Below are 12,717 nucleotides of genomic sequence, written 5' to 3' on the forward strand. Positions count from 1 at the left end.
ACCGCAGGATTTGTCAATATCGGCCTGTGGTCACCGTGCGATGGCTGCTCTGGCCCTCCGTATCTCTCATGTGGCCCAGTGCGGTGCGCACCCTCTGCCGTGCTCCGAGGTGATGGCTCGAGTTTCTAGTTTTTTTTTTTTTTCAATCACGTTTTTGTTGTGGGTCCTCGATGTTTTCCGGATCCCATCCTCGTCGCCATTTGTGGAAGTGCCCCTTTACTGTAAAAGATACTCTGCAGCCGTTAATATAAGTGAAATATGCTTTATTCTCTCGGAGCGCCGGGGAAACGCTCCTGCTGTCTCTGGGCTCGGCCGCTATACAAAATGGTCGCCCTTCCGGTTCCGGTCACAGCCGAGGCTGGAAACACTAGACCGTCACCAGAGAGGGGGGGGAGTTATATGCATGATAGCGGGGAGGGGTAATGTGTATACTTATTTCTTTGCCTTCCCAGCGGGAAAATTGGCCTGTGACGGAAGTCGTCGCTGGGCCGCCAGCCTGGAATTAGCTTCTGTAACAGGCTAGGTGCTGCTTGCATTCCGCCCCCTCCCCCGACCCCTCTCCTTCGGGTTATTCCTGGAAGTGCTGAGAGAGCTGTTGGTAAGGGGTAGGACTTTTCTCAATCGGAGCTCTTTCAGGTTTTTATTACATTTTTTGGTATATGCTTTTTCCTGCAATGTGTTGTACATGTCATTAGACAATATGCACAGTGTGAATAGATTTCTCCTTCACCTATTTTTTTTTTATATATCGGCTCTGTTATGAGCGCTCGCGCTCTCTCCTTCTCCCCACCTCAATTTCTCTCCTCACGGTCTCGTTCTCTCTCGTCCTCTTGCACCCTCATTAGCTCCCTGTGTATATCACTTTCTCCTGCTCTTTCTTCTTTCCCAATGTCTATCGAAACTTTCTGATATGTATTTTTCTGTTCTTCTTCTACATTTACTGTTAAGACTTCTCTACAGTCCGGCTTACCCCTCCTCTCTAATATATTCATTCTGCGATTTGCTCTTTTTCTGCCCTTCCCTAAATTAGTTATGGTTTTGTCCTTCTCTCATGTATTTTTAGCTCGGTCGCACTTTGCCCTTCTGTGTGCTCCACTTTCTCTGTGCTCTCTTATACTGCCTCTACCCATTTCTATCACTCTGTCCTTGTCATCTCCTCTTCAGTATTTTTCTTCTGCCCACTCTCTATCATCTGATGTCATTTTGTTCCTGCAGTATTGCTTGTTGACCCCTCCCTATCTGTGGCACTTTTTCTCTTTTTATGTCTCGCCTCACGACTAATTCTTGTTCTGAAGCTCTCACCACCATATTTTGGTCTGGTACCTCTCACCATGTCTGTTTGTCTGATATTTCTTGGTTTGACCGTCCCACCACTCTTTCCGCTGTTGCTCCCTTCACTTATTTCTGTATTTCTTACCCCTCTCCCTCCAAATTCCAGATGGATGTTTCCTTACACATATTTTGGCCTTGCCTCATTTCTATCCTTCCTTCTCTCTCTCGCTCTACTCTTTTTACTGCAGCTGTCTCATTACAATTTAGTTTTCGAGCCTCCTCTCAACTGCCATTCGCTCTCTCTCGTCCTTGCACAATGCTTTTTTCTGTATCCCCTCTGCCTCGTCACTAATGCCCTCTATTCTCTCTTCTCCCTCTCTCCTCGCCAGTGTTTCAGCTAATTTTTAGGTCGAGCCTATAGCAGCACGTATGCAAAAATGCAATGCAATAGCTATTGGTGTTGCATTAATATTAGCAATGACAATATCTCAAACTTTAATAATGCGAGACCTATTGCATTGCAAATGCTTGTTGACCTGTTGTGCTGAGCTGCTGACTGATAAACCTCGCAGCACTAGGCTTCTGCAGAGCCCCTCTTTCAAATTCTGTCACACTTGTCCCGTGCCTGGCTGGAAGGAGAGTAGTTTAGTGATCTTTCATTTCAAGGGATTTGCAGCATTCAAATATCTTTTTAGAGCTTATCATTGCTCAAAAGGGTTTAATATCTGATATTTTTCTATTTCCGTTCACTTCATAGCTTCGCTGAACTCATGAAGAAGTGTCGCTCTAAGTGTCACACATTTGATTGTTTAATGTCACTCAGAAGTACACAGGAGAAATGGAAATGTCTCCCCTGCAAACTAAAAACTTGGCTGCTATTTTTTTGTTGATCAAGTGTAGAAAGAGGCTTTCTTCTTTTAAAACAATCTGTCATCTCAGGTAGCCCGGCAACTGGTCTGTATCCTCTACCCGATGGGTTTCAGTGCATCAATTAATAAAGCAAAGGAAGGTGTTGCTATAATAAAATGCCCAAAACACATTAAAATATTGGCAGCATGAGCTATCCGTCTGTCTTTGCCAATGCTTGTTTAACTGTGTGCCGCCTCTTCCCGTAAATAGATCACATGATTTCCACGAAGCGAGACTGAAAGTACAGGCAGCGCCCGCCCTCCTACTAGACCAGTCTTGCAGCGTTGCTCAGTTGGTGCAGTTCCGGAAAGAGCACAGACAGCGCGAAGCGTTAAAAAAAAAAAGCAACAAAAAAAGCTGCATGGAAATCTGAGCGTCACGACTGCCCTGTATAACCAGCCAGATGACCGCAGTGCCGATGTTATCGGGGGCGCCGCTGGAAGCAAAACTCCATCCAGATGAATACTTTAACAATTACAGAAAACCAACTCTGGGTAAGGAGAACAGAGATGAAGAAGCTAGCTGCAGCTGTGCGCACTCACAGCTGCTTTGACTCTATTTTTTTCTTAAAAGTGTATTGTTATTTGTATATGTGTAAATGTACTTACACATTGTAACCCTATATGGTTATTGGATTTATATGCGTCTGAGAATATCGTCTACCAAATGTTCTCTCGCAGCCAGATATACACGTGTGCTATTTATTAACGCTGTTTTCATTCTGCAATTTATTGGCCGGTTGCGCCCCCTTTTGGTTCGAAGATAGAATGGGTAGATTGGTGTTGCCAAAAGTCATATAAATTTGTGTCCTCCGACAGGTTTTTTTCAGAATATTTAAACCGAATACAAACTTGAGTACCGCTTTCTTCCATGCATCTATTTCAAGGCGCTTTCAGGGATAACTTGCAAGGGGAGTGGGAAGATTTCATGAGCTCGTGACAGTTTCAGCAATGGTGAGCTCTCCCTGGGAAATAAAATGTATGCGCAATATTCGCGTCACGATTTGGAATATGTGCTAAGTAAGGCCTGGGAGGGTTATACCAGACTAATTTTTGTAACTCCATGTTACTCTTTGACGTTGAATTACCGATAATAATGCGAGTGCGCCCTCTTGCGTAATTAAGAGCAATTTGGGGAAAGAATGCTACCAAAAGTGCACAATTATGAAGGGCGAGTGGCCGTGTGTGCTGCTGTTTATGTTCTGTAGCGTTTTGCACTACTTCTTAGTACAAAATGAATCCTCAAAAAGGTGCATTTTCCCCCTAAGAAACTAGCACTAAATGCAGAATTACTCGTCTTGCATAATGCAGGGTAATCTCATGGAATCTTTAGGCATTTCTTCATAATTATACTACACTGAATTACATGAATTACGCCCCCATAGTGAAAAGTTGATACACTGAGCACTTTTAAGCATGTCAACAGCAAAACCTATTTCTTTTAGCTAATATGGTTGCCCGTCTGTTGAAGCTGGAACTGGAACTGGAAAGAGAACAAGTGCACTTTAGGCTAGAATGGGTGGTAACTACCATGATTAAGATAATGACGGGCTAGCCTCTGTTTTTTAAAACGTCATATCAAAGTCCTGTACACAAGTCTGACTTACCTGAAAGGGTGCAGTGTGTTCTGCTGTACCCTTTGGCTAAATGGTGTTTTTGGAGTAAATCCTACTTTTGGGATGGCGTTAGGATCTGGATTCTTAACAAGTAATTTTGTTTTTTTTAATTACCTTTTTATCTTTATATTTTCAGTTTCATCTACAATGTATCTGAACCTATTGCAAACGTAAAAATCATTTGTATAATTTACTTTCTTTTAAGTTTCTTTCAGTATAGGGGTATCCAGTCTGAATATGTTTTCCTCACATACCTGATTAGTGGTGCAAAAAAATGTCAGTCTCAATTTTTCAAGGGAATTTTTTCATTGGAACACCTACTCCCTGCACCCGGGAGTAGATTTACTCACACACCAATTGCATATGTGGATAACTCGTTTTACTTGTAAATCCATGCTGTGTTTATCCAAATGTGTCTTCATACTCATAAAAAGTCAACTTGCCCAAGATAAGCTGGGAAAAATTGTCTATTATGCATCACTCGTGGGGGCATATCACTAATGGCAATTTTCAACTTCTATATGTGCTGCATTCTACAGCACTCACAGAAGTAGCAAATCACCATTATTTATTGATTGTTTATGTGCAGGAAGGGACACCAACCTGCACAAAACAATCATTAATACTGCATTTTCCTTTCGGCCATAGTCCAGTTTATGTTATGATGTCTTGGAAGACACACCATTTTCTGGAAACTTTTGGCAATTGTTGCTTGGGTTCCCTTGTGGCGGGAAGGTTATGTTACCTGGAATTGGTGCTGCCCGCACCCCTTGCTTGGGTTCCCTTGGGCCGGTAAGGTTATGTTACCTGGAGTTAGTGCTGCCCGCACCCCTTGATTGGGTTCCCTTGTGGCAGTAAGGTTATGTTACCTGGAGTTGGTGCTGCCCACACCCCTTGCTTGGGTTCCCTTGGGCCGGTAAGGTTATGTTACCTGGAATTGGTGCTGCCCGCACCCGTTGCTTGGGTTCCCTTGTGGCGGTAAGGTTATGTTACCTGAAATTGGTGTTGCCCGCACCCCTTGCTTGGGTTCCCTTGTGACGGTAAGGTTATGTTACCTGGAATTGGTGTGCTCGCACCCGTTGGTTGGGTTCCCTTGTGGCGGTAAGGTTATGTTACCTGGAATTGGTGTGCCCGCACCCGTTGATTGGCTTCCCTTGTGGCGGTAAGGTTATGTTACCTGGAATTGGTGTTGCCCGCACCTGTTGCTTGGGTTCCCTTGTGGCAGTAAGGTTATGTTACCTGGAAGTGGTGTGCCCGCACCCGTTGCTTGGGTTCCCTTGTGGCGGTAAGGTTATGTTACCTGAAATTGGTGTTGCCCGCACCCCTTGCTTGGGTTCCCTTGTGACGGTAAGGTTATGTTACCTGGAATTGGTGTGCCCGCACCTGTTGGTTGGGTTCCCTTGTGGCGGTAAGGTTATGTTACCTGGAATTGGTGTGCCCGCACCCGTTGGTTGGGTTCCCTTGTGGCGGTAAGGTTATGTTACCTGGAATTGGTGTTGCCCGCACCCATTGCTTGGGTTCCCTTGTGGCAGTAAGGTTATGTTACCTGGAAGTGGTGTGCCCGCACCCGTTGCTTGGGTTCCCTTGTGGCGGTAAGGTTATGTTACCTGGAATTGGTGCCGCCCGCACCCGTTGCTTGGGTTCCCTTGTGGCAGTAAGGTTATGTTACCTGGAATTGGTGTTGCCCGCACCCGTTGCTTGGGTTCCCTTGTGGCGGTAAGGTTATGTTACCTGGAGTTGGTGCTGCCCGCACCCCTTGCTTGGGTTCCCTTGTGGCAGTAAGGTTATGTTACCTGGAGTTGGTGCTGCCCGCACCCCTTGCTTGGGTTCCCTTGGGCCGGTAAGGTTATGTTACTTGGAATTGGTGCTGCCCGCACCCGTTGCTTGGGTTCCCTTGTGGCGGTAAGGTTATGTTACCTGAAATTGGTGTTGCCCGCACCCCTTGCTTGGGTTCCCTTGTGACGGTAAGGTTATGTTACCTGGAATTGGTGTGCCCGCACCCGTTGGTTGGGTTCCCTTGTGGCGGTAAGGTTATGTTACCTGGAATTGGTGTGCCCGCACCCGTTGGTTGGGTTCCCTTGTGGCGGTAAGGTTATGTTACCTGGAATTGGTGTTGCCCGCACCCGTTGCTTGGGTTCCCTTGTGGCAGTAAGGTTATGTTACCTGGAAGTGGTGTGCCCGCACCCATTGCTTGGGTTTCCTTGTGGCGGTAAGGTTATGTTACCTGGAATTGGTGCCGCCCGCACCCGTTGCTTGGGTTCCCTTGTGGCGGTAAGATTATGTTACCTGGAATTGGTGTGCCCGCACCCGTTGGTTGGGTTCCTTGTGGCGGTAAGGTTATGTTACCTGGAATTGGTGTTGCCCGCACCCGTTGGTTGGGTTCCCTTGTGGCGGTAAGGTTATGTTACCTGGAATTGGTGTGCCCACACCTGTTGGTTGGGTTCCTTTGTGGCGGTAAGGTTATGTTACCTGGAATTGGTGTTGCCCGCACCCGTTGCTTGGGTTCCCTTGTGGCAGTAAGGTTATGTTACCTGGAAGTGGTGTGCCCGCACCCGTTGCTTGGGTTCCCTTGTGGCGGTAAGGTTATGTTACCTGGAATTGGTGCCGCCCGCACCCGTTGCTTGTGTTCCCTTGTGGCGGTAAGATTATGTTACCTGGAATTGGTGCCGCCCGCACCCGTTGGTTGGGTTCCCTTGTGGCGGTAAGGTTATGTTACCTGGAATTGGTGTGCCCGCACCCGTTGGTTGGGTTCCCTTGTGGCGGTAAGGTTATGTTACCTGGAATTGGTGTTGCCCGCACCCGTTGCTTGGGTTCCCTTGTGGCGGTAAGGTTATGTTACCTGGAATTGGTGTGCCCGCACCCGTTGGTTGGGTTCCCTTGTGGCGGTAAGGTTATGTTACCTGGAATTGGTGTTGCCCGCACCCGTTGCTTGGGTTCCCTTGTGGCAGTAAGGTTATGTTACCTGGAATTGGTGTTGCCAGCACCCATTGCTTGGGTTCCCTTGTGGAAGTAAGGTTATGTTACCTGGAATTGGTGTTGCCCGCACCCGTTGCTTGGGTTCCCTTGTGGCAGTAAGGTTATGTTACCTGGAATTGGTGTTGCCCGCACCCGTTGCTTGGGTTCCCTTGTGGCAGTAAGGTTATGTTACCTGGAATTGGTGTTGCCCGCACCCGTTGCTTGGGTTCCCTTGTGGCAGTAAGGTTATGTTACCTGGAATTGGTGTTGCCCGCACCCATTGCTTGGGTTCCCTTGTGGAAGTAAGGTTATGTTACCTGGAATTGGTGTTGCCCGCACCCGTTGCTTGGGTTCCCTTGTGGTAGTCTCTGGCTGACTTTGCTCTCTGCAAGTATTTTCCACTCAATTACAAGTTTACAGGGACCCCTTCAAGATATTGGGGGAGACCATATATAACCACCACCTTGATATAAATGCTAAACAGATGTGAGATCAAAGTTTTCAGGGTTGTAGGTCACACTAGGCAAAGCGTTTTGCACACCATTGCTTGACACGCTTTTGTCAATAGGTTAATGAGCGGCACTGCTAGAAGGGACTCATATTGTTGTCTGCTGTAAGGTATATTTGTAATGCCCCGCACTATAGTTCAGACACGTAAATATGTCCTCTGCACCTCTCATACTTCTACCCCACTCCCAGCCTGGAACCATGTCGTACAAGACCCACACACACTAATAGGGGGGCTTTCCCACATCACATAGAACTACAAATGGGGAGGTCTATAGGCAGGGCATGTCTTCCTTTGGTCTACTACCCCCGATACAGCCACATTGGAATAGGTTTAGTGCCCTGGAAGATGTAGATTGACTTACCCGAGGTGAAACCCCACCCCTAGAGGATAGAAATGTAGAACACAGAAGCACAGGGGTACCAAAAGAGAATATTCTGCCCCAAATGCTGAAGGAAGCTCCAGAAGCTGTTAACTTAGAAAGGAAAAGGACTAGCACCAGGGAGACTAGGGAAGTCGAAGGACGAGCAAGTTCAGAGGAGGGATGTTTGAAGGTAGTTTCCTGGAATATTGCCGGGTTAAAAAATAAGCTGCTTACGCCCGAGTGGGTTACCTTTATGGCAGAATATGACATCTGCTTGATGCAAGAGACATGGGCACTAGAAGAGAGCTCGAGCCCGACCTTTGCAACATTTGATACCCTGGCAGTATCTATAGGCAGAGGCCGTCCATCAGGCGGGTTATCAATCTGGATAGGAACTCACCTGGGAATCCAAGCTACCAAGATCCAAACAAAATCCCCGGATATTCAGTGTATCCTAATACAACCCCCAGGCAGACCACAAGTAGCAATAATAAACATCTACTCTAGGCCATCTAGGAATGGCCAGGAATCGGCTACATTTAGAGCTCTGAACTCTTTTATCCAAGGGTTAGACCCCTCTATCTCAATAATTCTTGGAGGGGATTTTAACTGCCAATTCGAACCTTTGGGCAGTATAGACTTGGGTGATCAAGATGAGGTAGATGCACAATGGCATATCCCGGACCCGAACATTGCCCCCTTCAGGGCGTGGACACCTCTTGTGCTCAAAATAAAAAGCTTCTCCCTTGCGACATCCCTGCGGGCGTGCAATGGGAGACTGGAACCTGACCGCCCAGCAATGGCAACTTTTAATCGGGCAAATAAAACTACCATCATTGACTACTTAATGGTGGATGCTAAAAATTGGGACAAGCTGAAAGAATTCAGGGTCATCCAAAGACAGGACAGTGATCACAATGCCCTGGTAGTAACTTTTAAACCAGGGTCATTTGGATTAACCACTTCTGATCACATACCTGCCTTGACGACACTTCCTCTTATGCTGACCAACAATAGAAGGAGGGTCAAGTGGCCCCATCTTGTAGACTCAACCACGAAGCTTGCCAAAATCTACCAACTCGCTATCCCTTTTATTGAGCAGATGGGTGTCTCGCCTAGTTGGCAGCAGGCGTTAGATACGCACAAACAGCTGGTTGAGGCACTAGGGGATGTGTTCTACCCTATAAGTAGAATTAAGACGTATGTTCCAAAAACACACCCCTGGTTTTATGATGCGTGTAGGAACTCGAAAAAGGAGCTCCTTGCGGCGATTAAGGCTAAAGATAGACAGAATATTAGGGCAGCTAGACAGATCTACAAAAAGGAGCTGATTAGGGGTAAAAGGGAGTGGGAGGAAGACAGGTGGGAAGAACTCAGAGGTGCCCTAGCGACTAAAGATGCTAAACTATTCTGGGCATTAGTAAATTCTGGTGCAAACGCTGGTGGGGGGACCCTTCTACCAAACATACCCCCCTCAATGTGGGAGGCGCATTTCTCTGCACTCTACACTGGCCCTGTGATCGGTCATAGTGCCCATCTAGATAGGTCTGGGATTCCAGTGCCTGAAGGTCCCTCCTGGAATTCTCTTGCCCAAGACCCCCCGCACGAGTGTCGACTGCGGGGGGCCTCGGGCACGGGATACCAGCTAGAACACAGGGACACCGAGATGAGGATGGCCCTGAGAAGTGGTGAGAGTATCTCGGCCAAGGAGGTGGAGACTGCGATTAGTAGACAACTTCCTAACAAAGCGCCAGGCCTCGACAGGGTACCAGGTGATCTCTTCCGTTCCCAGCCAAAGATATGGGCTCCATACTTAACTGTACTATTTAACGCAGTCCTACAGGGGGCAAAGATTCCTGACACATGGGCGGGGGCCGAAATTGTCCCAATTTTTAAGAAGGGGTCCGCTCTTGAGCCGTCAAATTATAGACCAATAAGTCTCCTGGATACTGCCCAGAAACTGATGGGCCGGATACTCCTGGATAGGATACTGGGATGGGTGGAGGAACAGGAAGTAATGACTACCCTTCAGGCTGGCTTTAGATCTGGAATTTCAACTATGGACCAACTTTTCAGGCTGCAGGTCCTCTATTGGAAGACCATAAGTATTGAGGGTGGCAGCCTCTACTTGGTCTTTGTTGACTTGCGGGCCGCTTTCGACCTTGTGCCGAGGGAGAGTCTTTGGAGGGTCTTAAAAGATCTTGGCCTTCCTCTCTACCTTTTGGAGGTCCTGAAGCGGTTACACGAAGGGAACTATGCCCGGGTGAGGTGCGGGAAGAACGGGGAACTATCCGCACGTTTCCCAGTTTCTAGAGGCGTACGCCAGGGCTGTGCCCTGGCTCCCACGCTTTTTAGTCTCTATATAAATGGTTTGGTGGGGGAACTAAATAGATTCAGGGATAGCGACGCCCCCTGGTTGGCGTCAGGGAGGGTGCCTGCTCTGATGTTCGCAGACGACACCTTATTGTTGTCGCGAACATCAACAGGCATCCAGAGGGTTTTGGACGGGTTTGTTTCATTCTGCGCCTCGCGGGGACTCAAGATTAATTTAGAAAAAACAAAATTTATGATCTTCGGTCCCCTGAAACGCACCTGCCCTAGCCCTACGTTAAACGGTACCCCGCTCGAAAGGGTGAGAACTTTTGTATACCTGGGGGTCACTTTGACTGAGAATTTTGGCTGGGGCCCCCAGGTAGCCAAATCCACCCTAAAGCTCGCACAGATATCAGGGGGCATTGGTAAGTTCCACCGAACAACGCATTTTAAGCCAGTCTCCCCAGTGCTTGAAATCTACAGTGCTCAAGCTAGACCTGCGGTAACCTACGGTGCTGAACTTTGGGGACGTTCAAGTATAACAAGCCTTCTTAGGGTTGAACGGGCCTTTATGAGAAATACGATTGGTCTACCCCAAAGCACCCCGCTCTTACCCTTGATATTCGACTTAGGCGTGGAGCCCATCTCTGAACTAGTAGCGGCCCGACCCCTCCTGTATTGGAGAAGGCTCTGGACAGTACCTGAGCTTGCGGACTACAGAGCTGAGTTCGCTGCTGTCAGGGGGTCGTTGAAGAGTAAGAAAGTACCATGGCTGCTCCACATTAAATCTACTGCCCATCGAATAGGAATGCCTCAAATATGGGAGTCCCCGGCGGAGAGTTGCCCTGTGGTGCGGAGAACTGAGCTGCTGGCCTGTCTGAGGCACTATAACCTAAGTTTGCTGCAACGCCTGCCAAACATGGGCAGGATGTCTTTGGAATTTCTGCAGGTAAAACTTGTGCCCAGTAGGGAGGAATTCTTGGACCAAATTGAACCTCCCTTAGCAAGAAAACTATACACACAACTCAGGCACAGCAGCCTGCCACTTGGGTCATTGACCTGCAAATGGGCAGGTCAAGAGGAGGGAACTTGCCCAGCCTGTAATAATAGCAAAGGAGACACTGCCCATGTTTTGTTTTTCTGCCCGGCTTATAGCACAATTCGGAGAGCCTGGTTGGTACCATTATGCAGGAACCTGGGACTAAAACATTGTGCTCTAGCTGTTAGAATTTTAAAATATGATACTTCTCCCGTAATTGTGTTTTTGGTCTCCCGCTTTTTGCATGGTATGTGGCGGAGAAGGTCCACCTTGATTAACTGATATTTAATTTTAATGAAGATCACTTTCTTGATAACTGACTGTTTAATAATGTTTTAACCACTGGTTCTTAACTATTTATGTATTTTATTGTATGTACATATTTTACTTGTGCTTTTATGGTCATCGACCGAAATAAAGTTATCAATTGTTTGTTGCATATTGTTAACTGTTTGTGTGTACTAGGCATAGCATTTTCCCTAACCTCTGGCTGCCTCGCCCCACAAAAAAAGAACATTAATTTTAATAGAATTTTGGTTTTGGTTGCATTGTAGCACCTGGGGCCCTGCAGAGGGATTACAAAGCTGGTGCTCCTGCGGTTGCCCTAGAAGGTGCCTTAGCTAGTTAATCTGCAGATAATGAGACTGAACCATGGACAGGCCAACTATGTCTTTCATCCTTCTGCGGCTGCTAAATTGAGTACCTTGAAATTGGGTAATATTAACACCTGTTATCTACAGTGCTTAGCAAAAGCCAAACTGTGACATCAAGCTCAATATGTCAGTCAATCGATCAGGATTTATAAAGCGTGGCAACTCTCCTGTAAGGCTATCCAGGTGATCAGGGTATCACTGCTGGGTGCAATGGAACAGCCAGGTCGCGAGTCCTTTCCTGAACTCCAGGAGAGAGGATGAGGCCTGCAGGTGAAAGGGGATGTTTTTCCAGGTTTATGCAATGAGGTAGTAGAAAGAGCATCCTCCACTGAACCTTCGGTGATTGTGACGGAGTGTGTGAGAGGGAGGGGGAGCAAAAGTGTCTGGAGGGGTGGTGCAAGTTCAGGCTGTGGCTGATGTACCCTAGTCCCTAGTTATGAAGGGCTTTGTAGGTTTGGATCAACATCTTGAATTGACACCTCTTTTGAATTGGAAGTCAGTGGAGCATGTTGAGGTGAGGGGTGATGTGGATCTGCTTGGGAAGGTCGAGGATGAGTCTGGTCGCTGAATTCTGTATGGTTTGTAGTCTCTTCAGGAGGTGAGTGGGGATTCCTATGTAAAGTGCGTGACCGTAGTCCAGCCAGCTGGTGATTAGGGCTTGAGTGATGGAACATCTGATGTTGACAGCGAGCCATTTGAAGATCTTATGGAGCATGCGAAGAGTGAGGAAGCAGGTAGAGGATACTGCGTTTATCTGGTTTTTCATGGTGAGCTTGCAGTCCAGGATGAGGCCAAAGTTACGTGCATGGTTTGCCTGTCTGTGGTGGGAGATGGTCCTAGTCTGGAAGGCCACCAGGAGTTTGAGACAGTTTTGTTTAATCAAGTCGATGATGCTTGTCATGCACTTGTGAAAGTTGGCCTTCCTGGTGGAGGGGTCTTCAGAAAGTGAGAGAATGAGCTGGGTGTTCTCTGTTTAGGATATGAATTTCATTCCGTGGGCCCTGACTATGTTGGCTGGGTGTTAGAAATGGGATTTCTGGTTGGCTAAGGCTTGGGCCAAAGCCAGGCACAAACCACCACTCTAGTCAG

The 12,717-nt window shown here is 47.4% G+C and overlaps 1 protein-coding gene across 1 annotated transcript in view; it reads left to right on the top strand.

Moving 5' to 3' along the window:
* The first annotated feature begins 2,445 nt into the window (after nt 1-2,445).
* LOC144770826 (C-type lectin domain family 2 member D-like) overlaps nt 2,446-12,717 on the top strand; it is a 143,932-nt gene continuing 133,660 nt past the window's right edge. The window contains exon 1 of the mRNA XM_078655600.1: nt 2,446-2,675. Coding sequence (XP_078511726.1) covers nt 2,585-2,675 — 91 coding nt within the window. The 5' untranslated portion in view covers nt 2,446-2,584. The remainder of the gene's footprint in view (nt 2,676-12,717) is intronic.

This window comes from Lissotriton helveticus, chromosome 7 (assembly GCF_964261635.1).
Source record: "Lissotriton helveticus chromosome 7, aLisHel1.1, whole genome shotgun sequence".
Taxonomy (NCBI): Eukaryota; Metazoa; Chordata; class Amphibia; order Caudata; family Salamandridae; genus Lissotriton; species Lissotriton helveticus.